Below are 17,039 nucleotides of genomic sequence, written 5' to 3'. Positions count from 1 at the left end.
CTCTCTCTCTCTCTCTCTCTCTCTCTCTCTCTCTCTCTCTCTCTCTCTCTCTCTCTCTCTTTCTCGACGAAACGAATCTAAAGCTACCAGCGATCGCGTGTATTTACCACAAAGGTGCAAAATACAAGTCGCGAGCGCAATCCAAGCTTCCACGTCGGCTTCAATCGCTCGATAAACCCGGACAACTCTAGAACCGTCGCGTAGCCGAGATTAGTTGGTTATCGACCGTCTCTCAAGCTTGTGCTTGAGAAAGGAAGGGAGAAAGAGAGAAAGAGAGAGAGAGAGAGAGAGAGAGAGAGAGAGAGAGAGAGAGAAGTAAAGTAGGAAGTGTATTCGACGGTGAAATTATCGGTCTCGATGCGCTTACGTTCGCGCGATCGGAAACACGCGCGGTATAATTTACGAAATTAATTAAAGGCCACATAGGGTTCTCAGAGCCTTCGGACGCGATTATTTGGCGATACGTACAGGGAGAACGTACAGGGATTCGGAGGCGCTCAGAGAAGAGATACCCTCGCGCCCACCTCTAACAGGCATGTATGTGTGTGTGGATCCCGACGTGAAACCACCGCGATACTCCTCGGCCGGTCCCTCTAACCGTCGGAGGGGCTCGTTGCGTGGGAAACGCGATACCCCGACGAAGGTCTCAGTTAACTGCGTTTTTGCCGTTAATTCTTCTAATTCAGGGTTATGGGAATGATCATGCGGGAGGTGAACGCAGCAGTAGCAGCAGCCGCCGTGGTCGTCGACGTCGTCGCTCGTGACTCATTGACGTTGACGCAACAATTTGTGCATCTGAAAATGCGATGCTGTTCGATGAATATCGGTGAAATAGGCGAGATGTGATACAAAAATAAATAATAAATAATCCGATCGCCTCTCAGTCAGACCCATCGCTCGATGTTGAATCAACACTAAATCAGCAGGACATATTTAAGCTCTATTAACGAAATCCTATATTTTCGATATTTTCATGCTCCGCGCAAATAAAAGGGGGAAAAAAATGCAATTGTGCAAAAAACCTTCCGCGACACGAATAAAAATTTGCGAATATTCGTGCTGTTTCTCATCCGCGATTAGTGACATTGTGACATAGAGAATCCTACGCGACGACAGCGGCGGATTAAAGCATCATGGTTTTTATTTCGTTTGCGCAGTGTTGAAAAATCCTCCGTTTTCAAAACGCTTTTTCATTCGAGGGATTCACGTGTACATCTCACGCATGTAAATAAGCGCGCGCGCGACTTGAGAAGACTTGTAAAACACCAGAAGCCATAAACAGCACCAAACAGCTGAGCATTACGTGCCCGGGTACAGAAAGTGACCTACGAACCAGCAACCTTGCGACTGTAATGTTTCGCAATCTAAACGCCTTTTATCTAATTATTTTCACAACTCTATGTCCTTCCGATTATTTCATATCTCTGAAGAATGATTCGGTTGAATTCTCCCACTCTGGATATCGATTAGCTACATTTATAATAAGAGTATATAGAATTACATTAATTTAATATTAGTGTGCTGATATTATATTAATGTTAAACATGCGTGTTGTAATATAATATAATTCATGAACCTAATAATCTATTTAAATAAAGAGAGATTAACAGAGTGATATATATATATATATATATATATATATATATATATATATATATATATATTCGTATGCGTACAAGTTTATCGTTAGTGATAATTTAGCAAAATCTAATATTCTTTAAACAGGGTCTCGCACAGAACGTAGTTTACGCTGAAGAACATTTCGTAATAGGAAAAGGAGCGTACGAATCCCCTTGAACACGCGGCGCCGGATTCACGGTGTGTCGTGTTTAATCCATGCTATAAATAGCAGGTCCGTACCCGGGCTGATATAATTCTATTCCCAGAACACGAATATTCCTTCGATACATGGTGAATCTATAAGCCGATATTTATACACGTACATTCTCTCCCTCCCGCCAATAAGAGACTGAACTTGCCCGCAAGCTTCTTCGGGCTTTTTTCCGCTCGTTAGAAGAGCTATTAAAGGATTCACTGCAACCAGCAGTCTAACCTACTTTCGTAAAAATACGAGAAAGACTTAGCTGTAAAATTGAGAAAGTAGTATAGTTTTAGACACGGAAAAAACTGGTTTTTTCCAATTTTTCTGCGGATTTTCTCTTTCCCAAGGATAGAAAAATTCATTCGAAAGAATTTCTGCGTGTTTGGTTGGAACTTTATTTGTTTCTTTCCGCGTGAAGAAGTTCATTTAATTTAAAAATTAAACTACAAAAGTTAAAAGATCTTTAAGATCTTAAAGATAACTTTTAAAGATTAAAAGATCATTAAACTTAAGGATTAAACTTAAGGATTAAAGGAAGTTGAAAAACTGAAGAAATATGAACTAAAGTTAAATAAACCTAGTAAGTAATCTGTTCTGTTGACAGTGTTTGCAAACAGAATCTGACAACAGATTGTATATGTATCCTGTATATTTTTATTATTATATTGCAGTATTTTGTATCGATTATGTTGTAATCACTACGTCATTACAGAGGATGTTTTATACCATGAAATTAAATAATAAAAACAGCAATTTTTCTTGAAGAAACTAATTTTTCAGAAATAACTATTTTTTCCTGTTTTTCTTCCAGTAATTTAAAAAACCAACTTTCTTAGAAGGTAGATTTAATGTTTAATAGAATTCAATAAATTTTTCAATTTACAATTTTCAAGTTATTCAATTAGTATAACAGATACAACTCTCACAGTGATAGGTAAATTTTTATTAAAAATTACACAAAGTTAATTTGAAACTATATTAAATAGAATTATTTAATTTAATCAAAAATTTAATATAAAAACGCAATTAATTTACTCACTTTAGCTTCCCCCACGTCGATGAGAATTTTTTCGACGAGAAAGTGCTTAGTTTAGAAAATCTCTCACTTGTCAGTCGCGTTCGAATTAATTAATATATGTTTGTTATTTGATAACGCATAATCTTCACATGAAACTATCGATCGTACGTATTTACAGTTGGACGTGATCGTTTGAAATTTCAGCGGATAAATCCCAAATTAATACCGATCGATCAGCAGCCCACATTATTACGTACACATTTTCAGCATCGTGATTAGCTTATCTGCTATTACGTAACTACGCGTCCTGTACATAATAGTGGAATTTTCCGCGCTTTGGTTATACTAAATATTGAAGCATATGACGCGCGGATTCGTGGCCGCGATTCGGAAGAGAAATACAGCAGTTCTACGTTATCTGTCGTTCGAGTCCGAGAATTTTGTCTAAAAATGTGCGATTACAAGAAGGGAACGGTTGAGAAGGGACACGTTACATGTATTTTATTCGATTTTTTAAAACCTAAATTCGTATCTCGATGCGTCGAGTAATCGATCGTTTGCGAAATGCATTTCCCAACGACGTGATCGACTGCTTTCTTCCCGTCAAAGTTTTCGTTTAAATTTTCGCCTCCTGAAGCGGTACACGGAATTTTGTTCTCGCCCCGCAATTAATTACGGTGCACGCGTGAACAAAACGGAAGTTTCCCGTGTCCTTTGTCCGCCCTTTTCCCAGCCGGATTATTCGGAAAATTTTTATAGACCCGCTGGGTAGCGCAGAAATTATGACGCGAGCAATTCCCAGCAATAGCTCGTTGCTCCGCCGTCTAATTACGACGATGTATGGGACGTTGCCGAGAATTCTGTGACGTTATAGCTATGACGTGAAACAACGTACGGGGTGGTCGCGATATTTCGTTATCCCTGCACAGTTATTACGTTCTTTGTTCTTTGACATTACCTTTAAACGATCGGTAGGTCCGTTTTTGTGTCTAGTCTTTTTCACGACGGAGAATAATTCCATTTCTTTGTATCACATTTTTCCGTGAACACGTAGATTGAAACAATGGGCATTTCGCTAATAAGAGAGAAAGAGGGAGAGAGAGAAAGAGAAAAATAGGAGCATTTTTATTTTAGTTCTAGAACAATACCCATTGAGAACTCTTGTGTTAGTTTATGAAGTTTTTTATAAAGTAAATGATTAATGTTAATGTTGAAAAAGTTATACACAAGAAATAATATTTGATATAACATTTACGATGGTTTTGTAAATGTAAATTGATATATTTAATGCATTTTGAGGTAATTAGTTATCAATATAGATATTTATTAATGGATTGAAATATTTTCTTTTTTTATTTATATATAGCGTATATATAGCGTATCACTTTAAAAAACAAGAGAAAAATGGAAAAAATTCAAATAGAAAAATAGAAAACAGAGAGAGAAAGAGAGAGGGATTAAATTATCGCAGAACAAATGTTCCGTTGTATTTTATCCGAAACGAAGAAATCACTTTTTCATCATCGTCACAAATTTCATTTCGAAGCAATAGCGCGGATACGAAATATCCAGTGGTATTGGCGTGAGACATCTCGACCACCCCGTAGACATTGCAATGCGGGCATACCAAACAGAGATCGCCGATTATTTCAGTAACTCTGCAGATCGACGGTACCGATCAGCTGCATCGGAAGTTCACCAGATTCCTCATATCTGCCGAGGCCGAAAATGCAAACGACACTGCAGACGTCGGGATTTTTGATCTTCAGGATGACACGATGACTAAATTCGCGGATAATTGCGCCAATGCCGTCGTGGAGACGTCCAAGGTGCTGAAGGAGGAGATAACCGTTGTCTGGACCAGTCCTTCCGAAGGTAGCGGTTGTATACTCCTCAGGTGATGGGACACTCTTATTAACAATAACACAACACGCGGAAAGAAGAGAGAGCATCCCGAAAAATATCTTTAGGAATTTTTTTCAAATAATTTTTTTTGTAATAATACATTTTTGAAATGGTCATTTTATAAAAAGACACTAAAAAAGAACTTTTAACGTTGTTGTTTTTTAAAACATCCTATAAGATAAGACCTCTGTCAAAAAACATGATTACACCGCTCAGATGATTGCTTCTGAACGATTAACTTGAAATCAATGAAGTAGAAATACTTCAAATTCCTAAAGATATTTTTTTCGTCTTTACTGTGATGTTTTCTTTTAAGTTATGGTTAAATTCCTCTTGATAAGTTTTCCCTCAAGTTAAAAGTTAAGCTCACCCAACAAGCTATAGATTTGCCGGAATCGATCAGTTCACTTTCCGTTTTCCGTGCGATCACGTTCGTCGTCCATTTCTGATCTCTTCGTTACGTAGAGCAACGGTGATGGAGACACCGGACACGTGGTACATGGACGACTTCGACTTGATCCTCAATATGTGTCAAGACTCAAAAGCAGAAGCCGACGATCAGGGGCCGGTGTTGACGGATTGCTGCACCTGCGATGAAGCAAAGTATGAGGTTACTTTCGAAGGATTATGGTCGCGCAACACACATCCCAAAGTACGTGGACGTGAGCGTCGTGTGGTTTAGCGCATTCATCCATTATCTCCTCTCCGCAGGATTTTCCAAGCAAGAGCTGGCTGATCCGATTTTCGGACGTGATCGGCGCGTCACACACCGGCGATTACAGGTTTTGGCGTTACAACGGCATGGCTAGCATCGGGCTGCGACAGGTGGCCGAGCACGGCGCCACGCGAAAACTGGAAGGCGAGCTGAAGAATCGGGTGAGAGAGACGCGAAATGTCCAAAGCTCTGCGGCTTTTTATCTCTTGGGCTCTACTTGGGGATTCACAGTAGGGGACAGAAATATATATGTATGATCGTTTTTACAGAGCGAGCACATCAGGACTATCATAAAAGCGAGAGGAATTAGTTATCCGAACGTCACCGGCAGAACTTTCGCGGTGTTTCGCGTAGATCGCAAGCACCATTTGATGTCTCTGGTATCCATGATCGGTAGGACTAATTATGAGAGCAGGAATATTATAATGGAAATACAAAAAGAAACTCTGTTTCTTCTCTCTGAAACGAAGGAACTTCTTGATTGATCTCGTTGAACAATTCTTACCGTTTGTTAATAGAGAAATTAAATGGCAGATCGAAATAGAGTCTTTTGTAATCGTAATGAAGGAATAAAAATGCGTTGCGTAGATCCATCACCGGATTGGATAGTTGGCGTCTCCGGTCTCGAGCTCTGTCTGTCTAATTGCTCATGGATTGAACACAAGGAGCTTAATTTGTACCCTTATGATGCTGGTACCGACAATGGCATCACATATTTGGTGAGTGCAAACATTATATTGTGCAAATATTATATTATTACATCAATTATACTCAAACGTAACTGAGAGATGTTAAAAATACACGATTTTTCATAAGATATTTTACACATTTTTAAGCGCAATATATATATATATATTTTTTTTTCGGTGTTCTAAGATACTATATACACTAATCGTAACATTTCAATAACTTGCACAATAATGGAATATTCAAATATCAAGTAAATACTTAGATATCAAGGTAGTAATGGAGTATTCGAGTGTATTCGGATGTTAAAATCGCTAGTTAGCAAGGTTTGTCACTGTTAATTGCTCTTCTGCTGATTGCCAGTCGCCCGATGAGCCGACAGTACCGCAGGAATCAATCCGACGTATAACATCTACTTACCCGAACGACTCCAGGTCACCCTTTTACGATCCGGCAGGGTTGGACATGAAACCCCTCGCGAAGCTTTACTTGAATAGGCAGAGGTTGTACGAGAAGACTTGCGACGACGCTAGCGAGGCACTGGATGAAACAGGTGTATCGGAATCGAATAAGAAAAGTAGCAAGTATCGTCTTGTTTTTTCTTTTCTCTTGCTTTTCGCCGTCGGTCTTTCGAGACAATATTCGCGTGAGATTTGTGACGATTATTGATTGTATAGCGTCGTAGATCGAATATGAATTTCAAGCAAGATCTTAAGGCAGCGTGTGACTTTTTAAGGCTGTAGGAATTTAAAAGCAGCGTAATGTGTGTGTGTGTGTGTGTGTATGTGTGCATCGCAAATAATGGTAATCTTCTCGGCAATGTGAAAAATTCACGTTCGTATTAAGCGGTATTAAGCCGTATTAAACGACGGTAGTTTCTATACGTCTCGTTGATAGCTCGCGGGCGAGCTTCTGCAATATTAAACGGCTAACATGAAAGTAACATCTATCACGAGTGTCTACTTTGCGCACAGATTCGCTCTAATTATCCCTCGAGTCTTCTAGAAAAAAAAGAAAGCTCTTTTAAGCGGGATGTTTGAAAGAAGAAGCACCGCGTTTCGACGCATTTCGCTTGACTGCATATTTCTTTCGTCTTATTTGTGCCCTAGATACTCTCTAGAGATGCGTTGCACGGTAAGTTGCACTTTTATTTTGCATCCCTCGCAGTTGAAAATACCGAAAATTAGACAACAATCCATTCTGTACATCACGTTGCTCCGCGGTGGATTCCCGTGTTGTAAATTTCCGGAATTTCGACCTCGTGATTTTCAACATCAATATGAAACTTAGACTGCAATCGCGACTGCCGTTGCGAAACGCCCGCGTGGATAATTGACGATCCATATGTACAGAGGCATGCAGAGTGACGCCCTGGGGCGAATGGGGTCCGTGTTCGGTTACCTGTGGCAGAGGCAATCAGCTGAGGCAACGTCATTTTCGCGACGAAGCGACAGCGATCGCGAACAAGTGCAGCACACTGCTGACGGATCGGAGTGCTTGCTTTAACTCGCAAAGCCCTTATTGGTAATGAGCGCGAGAGTGCAGTATGGCGTTGCTGATAATTACGACGCCTGCGAGCAAATATTGTTCAACGCGCTTTTCACTCATAAATTCACAAACCGCAAGATTTTTACAGATTACTCCTCTCTTTACTGAATCTCGCGGATATAGTGTCCTTTGAGGCTTTCTCGTGTTTACTCCGTTATTTTGCCGCGTTGTTTGCGAAGATTCTTCTATATCTCGTATTTATTAGAAATCTTTACTTTTGCAATAAATTTTGTTAATTCTTTCTTTGATATGAAAGATCTAGAACGCGCGTGAACGAGAGAATCTATTCACTTGTTATAACTGATATCGCGTCTCCGATTCGTCGTAGCACCAGTTCCGGCCGTTACGACGGTATACTGGACAGCGATATGTGCGAACTGTCCGAATGGGGGTCGTGGAGCTCGTGCTCGTCGACCTGCGGCGAGGGCAGCATGACGCGATCCAGAAATTTCCGGCAGAAGAAGTACCGGAAACAGTGCAAGATGGTGCCGAACGGGCCGAGTCTGCAGCAGTCGATCGACTGCGAGAACGACCCGTGCGAGGGCGAGGATGCGGACGAGGTAAGGGAAGATACGAGTAATGTGGAGAACAACTACGAGGACTATGGCGAGAGGGCGGACGGGACTGGAGAGGTAATCGAGGACTGGCTGGAGGTACGAGGTATATAAGGATTAGGTGGTCGGGAGAGAATTTTCCGACGAGAAGCCGATCTAACGAGAAGTCCGATACGCGATCCTGTGCTCGCACGAATGCGTGGTGGTTGTGAAATTTGCGTGAAAAAATATCTAAAAGATTAAAACGAAATAAAATAAAAACGGATATAAAATACGTGACTCTACAAGCTATGCAGATTTTGCATCAAATTTACAAACGTACACACTGCACGGTGCATGTACGCTTTTAATCATATTTTTTCATACTTTTGATCCCTTTCACCATTTTGCGCAGAACAGTCGAATTCCCGCGGAGCTTTGTGTTCCCGTTGTCATGATAATTGTATTTCCCGCGTGATGTTAATAGAATTTGTTTTGTATATCAATAATTACGTCGAGATATTTTTCACGAAGTGTCGCATTTATGCTCGTTTCCTTATTCGATTCATGCTTGTTTGTGATGTTTTAATTTTGTATCGCGTGAATTTTTTATGTGGAAAAAGTGCCGGGTCGGCGTTAAGTGGGAAGAAGGTGAGCTTCCTCCATTCGCTCGCGATTAATTCGCCGAGATCCTTTAATTTGCAATGTTAAATAACTCTGTAACTATCGATCCATTAAGAGAGAACCGCCACTGGATTCGCACGCGAATCCCCGGCTTTATTTAATTGATGGAGTCGGATACGCATTCTAAGCTTCATTTAATTCAGGGATTGCAGTTCATTTCCTGGGCTTTACTCGGGTGTAAAATATGTTCTGCCAATTTGGCCTTTGACCAGATCGGACTCGTCGAAAAGTTCGCTCGCACACGACTAACCACACACGTATGCTATATAATAGATATCAAGCGGATATCGTTTTTTTATGAAATATACACAACAGGGCGGTTTAATAGCGTACAATAAACAAACGATTTTTTTTACCACAAAACCACGAATGTTATTATTCCACAATAGTTCTATTTTCGTTCTATCCGTAATAACGAATTTATACGCGTTTTCGGCGCGTATATTTATACTTTTTTTTTTTTTATATCATTTGACGTTTCGCTGCAGATCGAAACACCATTTCGAGATGGGGAAATGACGTGGATCCCTTGCGGTAGGAAGAAGCTCAAGGAGCAAGAATTCGCGCGTGCAATCGATGGAACTGCGATCGTGCAAAATTTTTTCCTCTATTTTTTTTATCGACGTACGCCAAGTTTTTCTAAAGCGCGAGATTAAGCTGAACAAAATTCGCGTAATGTCTGAAATGGAAAATAAAAAAGTTTACTAGACGCTGCATTGTAGGAACTAACGCTTGACTAAATCTCTTAAGCTTTTACCATTTTAAAACTATCGGACGCAAGAAGCACAACATCAAGAAAACTCGTCGACTTTCATCACTCTTCTGTTGTTTATAGCTTCTTACGATGGCCACGATGTTATTGTTGTTGTCGCAGACGTTTCTGTCCGCGCACGCGATAGAGAAAAGATACGAGATACGCGTAGATCCGCTCGATATTCATTATTGCTACGAATTCATTATTGCTACGGATCCAACAGCTTTCGCTAAGTATTCAATCACCAGGCAGCGGCGACAGCTTCGCACGAGTAAGCGATATCTTATCTCTCGTAGATCCATCTATGGCACCGGCATCGTCACGTAAGTTGCACGGATATCTGTCTCGCGAACAAGACGCGCCTCATCTTCGTGCGGTTGCGCGAAATAAAGTTCAAGCCTTCTGGCTCTTCGCCTCGACACTCTTGGTTAATGACGCGAGAAAACACACGCTAAAAATTCTTGCAAAATTCGTTGAAATAAGATGTATTCATCAGATGACACTCGCACTCCATCAAACAGACTTCTGTTCGAGTAGTCGAATAGTCGGTAAATAACCGTAAAATTCATGTGACATGCCTTCCCTTTTAGCCTACCTTTTCTCATGATATTATCGACGTATATTATCATGATATTATGACGTTAATTTTAGTTATTTGTTGATTGTTGGAGCAAGAGGAAAGTGTACGGACTATCTTACAAGTCTGTTCGATCGATTGCAAATATCATTTTGTAAATATAATTTTATTTTCACATTATTTTGCAAGAATTTTTAACATATATTTTCACGCTTCTGACGCAATAAATCAAGATGGCTGCAACGAAGAATCAGGAGTTTTAACTTTCGCGTTTCTTTAGAGATGCTTCTCATGCAGAGAGAATCATCAAAGTATGCGAGCGACCGGAACGCTTTGAACATTGAAAATTGGTTGGAAAATGAGGAAACAGGCGCAAAATTAACAATTATTTGCGGTGGAGCTTTCTCGACACCGAAACGCTATCATGCGTGCGTGCATCACGTCATGAAACATATGTAACTGATCGATACGACAGTCTAGTTTAATAATCGCTGCTAATTATCATGCGACAATCAGTGCACTTGTATTAATACTTTACCCGCGTAATTATTTTGTAACGAATGCTACAATCACGCGCCATTAGGTCCCCATAACGGCACCGCACGGCGCAGAATGGCGCGACGAGTGAGTTTCGGACGGTCGACAGAAATTCACACTAACGAATTAATCGAGCGACGCGGGAGCGGATCTCTCCAACATTCCGCTAATATGCGCCTCTGAGATTGCGTTATTTTATTGTCTTTCTTAACGTTCATCCTTTCCGGAGAAAAGCCAGAGGAACGCAAATCCGGCGTTTGTGGTACGATCTCGAAACGAGAAAGAATTCAATGGATCCGTCTGAATCTTCCGCGCATCTAAGAGAGGGAGGTTTCCTCTGAGTTCGTCGCGAATTCCGTAAAATACGGAAAGAAACGAAGGAGAACGCGAGAGATCCGCTTCTCCGTAATTAATCGCCACGCGTCGATCCATCGCACCGATTGATCCTTGATCTACGTTGACTGCAGAAATGTCCCAGCGATCAGTACACGGAGTGGTCTATGTGGTCACCGTGCAGCTCCAGCTGCGGGCCAGGCATTAAGTTGAGGTCCAGGCTAGTAAACAACAACTGGAGCGTCCTGGGAAAAGACGACGAGGACAGCCACGAGGAATGCAAAGTGCAACAGTCGTACTGCACAGCTGAAATTTCAAGCTGCAACATCACGAAGGACGAAGCTGAGAGTGAGTGAAAATGCTGGCTCTTGACTGTCGGTTTCAAACGGTTGCCAAAGAGAAATTTGTGCATGTGTGTGTGTGTTGGATTTCAATATTTCAGAAAAGTTTCCGCGTCGTACATGCAGAATTAAAGTTCCTGAGCTATATTGGATTTTGTCGTCAAAAGCGAAGAAACGAGCTGAAAATTCTTGCGCACTGTTTCCGAATAAAAAGATATCTGTATGAAAGAACACCTCAGGTCGCTCGAGCGCACTTGTAGAATGTTCCGAAAACCATTTTCTCGCCTTGACAGTCAATAAATAGCCATAAAATGAACGCAGCAAGATCTTGAGGAAAAGTAGGTTAAAGAGGGAAGGTTGCATGTCACGTTTATTTCACGGTTATTTACTTACTGTCAAGGGAAAAGGATAGTTCTCGGAACATTCTACATGTATGCTCAAGCGATCAGAAGTGTTCTTTCATAGAAATATCTTTTTATCTGGAAATAGCGAGCAAGAATTACGGACGCGCATTTTCTTGCTCCTGATATCATCAATTTCGCAGCGAGTACCCGGGAGCCTTAAAGCCACCTGACTGAGCTACGCGATTTTCTCGCGAGTGCAGATTGAATCTTTTAGTACGTGTGCGTATTCGAATTACGTGAAAATGTGAAACAATATTCCGTCGCGTTTTCCGGTAAAAGGGACAATTTTTTTCTCCTTTTGGAATATTCGTACGATCGATGGACGTTTCGTTTCTCTGTAGAATAGTTCGCGGTCGAGTCTCCTCGTCAGCGAGGTTTCCAACGAAATTTCGCGTTTCAGCTCCGCACACGTCTCGCTATTGCATTATCTTTGTTACTATAGAGCGGTTTTGCACTGATTATAGGGATTTGCAGTGAGCCCATGAAGAAGGGTCGTTGCTCTTCTAACATATTGCGAGCCTATTTCGACAAACAAACCGGCCGCTGCCGTCTATTCAGTTACACCGGATGCGACGGCAATCGGAATAATTTTCCGACCGAGCAGGACTGCAATAACGTCTGCGGCAACTTTCAAAGTAAGTCGACGCGATATTATATTCCGCGGAATGTCGTATTCACATACGCTTCATAAAGGCACCGCGCATAATTAATGTTATTAATTACGGGACCCATGCGAATGACGCATGGAACTTCCCACCGGCTTTTCCTGCCTTCCTCCTTCTTTCTCTATCTCTTTATCTATCTATTCGTCTATCTGCTCATCGCAAGAACTACAACCACAGCAATCGAAAGATTTATCGCAAGTACACACTCTCGAAATTTCTTCAATTCCACTCAGAAAGTAAAGCCGAGTCACTCGAAGTCGATTTTTCATTTATATTGGGTGAATTTCTATACTCGCCGAATTGTCCAGCGAATTTTTATTTAATTCGAAATTAAAGAATGAACCTGACTCCACTGTTTTGAAATAAATTATCTCTTTAATCGACTGAAACATTAATACGAGCGAATTAATAACCTCTTCAGTGGTTTGGATTAAATATTCATTTCTGCGATTCCTTCGAAATGATACACGGAAAAAAAAGATTTGCTAATATATGGACAACTAAAAATATTAGCTGCAAGAGCAAATTCGCTAATACATATATTAGCAAATTTTTTAGCTATCACAACTAAATAACTTTGCTATGAAAGCAAGAAAATTGCTCCTGCAGCTAATATTTTTAGTTGTCCATGTATTAGTAAATTTTTTTTTTCCGTATCTCTACGATTACTTCGAATGAAGTTTTACTCCGAGAAATGTAAAGAGTAGAACTGATCGCTCGAGTTAATTCGTGCTACGTGCAACCGTAAATTTGCATAATTAGATCCAGGAAAAAGTCGTTCTTAATAAGAAGACCATTAAATAAATGGAAAGAGCAGATTTCTTAGTAGATAAAACATGAAGAATAAGTGTAGATATAATTGCAAATACGTATCTTTATTACATATCGATGAGAATGAGGGCGGCAGAGTTCGCGCTACTCGATCGATTGTGCGCTTCGATAGAATTGCGCGTCCTCAGAATGCGTATGCAGAATCTCCGATGAGGCGTATCTCTCTACAATTGTTATGTTGCTCCACATCGTTCATCCATGCAAAGTCTAGTCGGTGTTCTGTTGCACTTACGTTACGTTATATTGCCTTGCTCCATTGAACCCCATTCCTTCCCCCAGTACTTGTTCATCGACGAAACACGATTCCGGATAATCCACGGCTTTCGCATCGCAAATAAAGTGTTACCCATCACTAAATAATCGCTCATTGTATTACTTTGCACACGCTCACTAACCGATTCAGGAGAATTGCGGGCGAACCTGTCGGCGATCATGAAAAACTTTAAGGTGTCCCTTAGCAGCGTCCTCAGCTACCACATTCCTGTGCAGGAGCAGCAGCAACAGCAACAGCAGCAGCAGCAGCACCGTACGAAGGCGAAGAGAGCGCAATACGGTGATGAATCTGCTTTACGCGAAAGTTATCGTGGATTATGTGCTATTACACGACGGCTTCGCGGAAACGATTTACGCGACTTTAGAGACCGTTAGCGACGAAGCGCGATGTACAGGCGTGCACTAGTAAAAGGGCAATTCCGTCTCGCTGAATATTAAGTCGCGTTTTTTTACAGAAAAGGCAAACTTCGGGAACATCCAGACGAGCAGTCTGATAATGGAATCGAGCGAGGACATTAAAGTGGACTGTCAGGCCACTGGATGGAGTAGATGGACGAGCTGCGACGGCTGTCACGGCTACAAAACCAGCACCAGAAAGATCATGGTACATCGCGTTATAAATTCATTCATTTCTCTCACAGAGAGCGTGGATTCAAGTATAATAATAATAATAATATTAATAATAAAATTATAATTAACTGTGTGCGTGGATTTAAGTATAATAATAATAATGAAATTATAATTATTATAACTCTTTCAACGACGAGCGATATGAATGTTTTCGCTGTTTCGATCACCGCTCAATCGACGAAATTCTGCACATTACGTCGAGTTAATTACGATTAATCAATTGTAAAACGCAGATATTTAATTATCTTCCGAGCAGGTCTCGGCCAAAGGCGGAGGTAAGAGCTGTCCGAAGAAGACTATCCGAAGGAGGAAGTGCAGTAAGGTTCCACCGTGCTGTGAGTATGCGTCTTTCACTTTTACCTTATTACTAAATAATTTAATACAAAATAATAGTTGGTCGCGCAAAATAATGGCTCGCAAATAAACAACTGACAATCAACGCTCAGAATTGCAGCCGATAAAAGAGTGTTCGACGATTAAAAATGAAAAAACTTTGCAGCTGAACAGGGTGACGGGAAAAGTCGACGATCCTTTCGGGACAACTCTGAAGAAAAAGCCAATTACGGAAACAATCATGACACGTTATTCAATAAACACAGTGAGTTTTGCTTCATTAAATAATTGCAAGTAGATTTATGATCGACTCGCAGAATTGTCCAATTGACAGATGTTTGTTTTTTACTAACTGGCGCAAAGGAAATGTGAAAAGAGAGAACCGATGTGGGAGAGAGAGAAATTTAGAGATAAAATCAGTCGCGATTCTGCCCGTCGATAGAATTCCGCGTTCTCAGAATGCGTGTCAAAATGAGGTGCATCTCTTTACATTTGTTATGTTGCTCTACATCGCTCGTTCGTGCAAAGTTTCAGTGAACTGCAAAGTGACGCACTGGTCGACGTGGTCGGGATGCAGCGCGACTTGCGGCGATGACGCGATGCGGAATCGTGTCCGCAGCGTGAAGGTGCAACCGCGGGGACCCCGGCCTCGACTTTGTCCACCTCTGGCGGAATTCAGGAAATGTCCCGTGGTGGAGTGTCCGCAGTAACGAAGTACGCGGTAACTTCGTTATCGGTGCAACGTTTCATCGTTCGCTCTACGACGAATAGTCGACGAAAAATTGCATGCCGCAATCTGTGCACGGCGTGGCGCGTCCGTTCGAATATTGGAATTTATATGACGACTCTCGTTAGACTGATTAGCGAACCATTCTCTCTTTTTATATCTTTTTCTTGAACGTCGGATCTAATCGAAATTTCGTGACGCGTCTGAGAGGTGCAAAGGTGACCGTTGTGAAGCTATCGTGAAACAGAGATAACACTGGACGACAGCAATTTGACGAAATTTGATCCGAAAACTTAACGCTTTTCAGTACTTAAGACTCGATGTAGGATTTTACGATCGGCCTTGTATTGTCAGGACATTATCAGATGCAGAATTTTCGCTGCGAAAACGAATAATTATGATTTTTGATGTTACTTATATGATATAGACGATTAAAGTCACCGTTAATCGCGGTAATTTCCGTGTTTAATAGACTTTTTCTAGGATTTCTGTTATGGTTTTCGCTAGTATGCTTACAAGTTTAAGTTTCATTGGATTAACAGTCGCAGATCGACCAAGTGTTGACTCTAATATAACGCCCGCTATCCCATATGGGATACGTTATAATCTAAATTATTTTGAGCGTGACTCCAAATAGAATTTATGTGTGATCGTCGTATAATATTTATTCTTTCTCAAGAGATCACAGAGAAAAGAGCGAGGGTTTTTCGGACTTAGTTCTATCTATTCTGCATTTACACTCACCTTATGTCCTCCAGTGTGAATTTGTTACGCACAGAAAAGTCGTGCCATCAATAACCACGTTATTTAACGATTCGTCATGTCGATACCGGAATATCTAATGATAGATTTAATACGACGACAGATATAATACACAATCGCTTCATTCAACTCACAGTTAAAGAGTGCGTTAAAATACATACAACGTCATTCACGCGACATGGTGTTAAGACGAAACCAATTTGCATTCCAACGCGCCAGTCGTGCTTAGAAAACGAGAAGATAATTCTTGCGATTAATATCACTTATAATAACGACACTCGTATAGTCTTTTCTTTTTCACGAAAAAAGAAGGCAAAAACTATCGCATTTCATGTTTCTGATTCCGGTTCAAACGGTTAAAATGGAAAAAAATAAGTAAAAAGCGAAATAATCTGCAACATAGTAATGTTACACGTTTATATATAGATTAAAATATAAAGCCGCTCTCTCCTTTGTAGCGCAAGAGTAAGATATGCGCGAATATGAGGAGAATCACTCGTGTAACGATAACGTTTGTTTGTACGTGCGCGTATCATATTCATAGCATTTATCATGCATTACAGATCTCAATGTAAGACCAAAACTCGTAATAACATCAGTTTGGAAACTAAGAACCACACGGTACTTTAAAAACCATGACTGTAAAATGCGACGTAGACATATCAGTAGATAGTAAGTCGTTCGTTTAGTGCATAATGAGAAGTTTCTTTAACACACAATTCTCTTTACTCTTCATTGACAATAAACGAAATCGTGTAGATGTATGGTACAAAGAAAGAAACAATTTAAACGTCATTCTTTTGTAAAAGCATTATGATATAATCATAATAAAGATAATCGCTATAATTAAGTACATTATGCGCTGTTCTTATTTATCTCGAATATGCATATATATATATATATATATATATATATATATATATATATATATATATATATATATATATATATATATATATA

General features: G+C 40.4%; 1 protein-coding gene across 5 annotated transcripts in view; it reads left to right on the top strand.

The window, feature by feature from the left end:
* Positions 1 to 16,932, top strand: part of LOC116849953 (spondin-1) — a 34,353-nt gene extending 17,421 nt beyond the window's left edge. For 2 of the 5 annotated variants that reach the window (XM_032827661.1, XM_032827657.1), the window contains exons 3-17: positions 4,494 to 4,737; positions 5,211 to 5,397; positions 5,457 to 5,621; positions 5,730 to 5,853; positions 6,049 to 6,179; positions 6,511 to 6,727; positions 7,500 to 7,671; positions 8,024 to 8,348; positions 11,248 to 11,461; positions 12,323 to 12,493; positions 13,758 to 13,907; positions 14,083 to 14,231; positions 14,514 to 14,592; positions 14,757 to 14,855; positions 15,119 to 16,932. In XM_032827661.1, coding sequence (XP_032683552.1) covers positions 4,494 to 4,737; positions 5,211 to 5,397; positions 5,457 to 5,621; positions 5,730 to 5,853; positions 6,049 to 6,179; positions 6,511 to 6,727; positions 7,500 to 7,671; positions 8,024 to 8,348; positions 11,248 to 11,461; positions 12,323 to 12,493; positions 13,758 to 13,907; positions 14,083 to 14,231; positions 14,514 to 14,592; positions 14,757 to 14,855; positions 15,119 to 15,300 — 2,609 coding nt within the window. In that variant the 3' untranslated portion in view covers positions 15,301 to 16,932. The remainder of the gene's footprint in view (positions 1 to 4,493; positions 4,738 to 5,210; positions 5,398 to 5,456; positions 5,622 to 5,729; positions 5,854 to 6,048; positions 6,180 to 6,510; positions 6,728 to 7,499; positions 7,672 to 8,023; positions 8,349 to 11,247; positions 11,462 to 12,322; positions 12,494 to 13,757; positions 13,908 to 14,082; positions 14,232 to 14,513; positions 14,593 to 14,756; positions 14,856 to 15,118) is intronic. The other 3 variants (XM_032827658.1, XM_032827659.1, XM_032827662.1) reach the window with 3 other exon arrangements.
* The last annotated feature ends 107 nt before the right edge of the window (positions 16,933 to 17,039 follow it).

Source organism: Odontomachus brunneus, unplaced genomic scaffold (genome assembly GCF_010583005.1).
Source record: "Odontomachus brunneus isolate Ranch 3 - 2012 unplaced genomic scaffold, Obru_v1 Obru_scaffold_129, whole genome shotgun sequence".
Lineage (NCBI taxonomy): Eukaryota > Metazoa > Arthropoda > Insecta > Hymenoptera > Formicidae > Odontomachus > Odontomachus brunneus.
The sequence above is the reverse complement of the archived record's forward strand: the minus strand, read 5'-3'. Positions and strand labels throughout refer to the sequence as shown.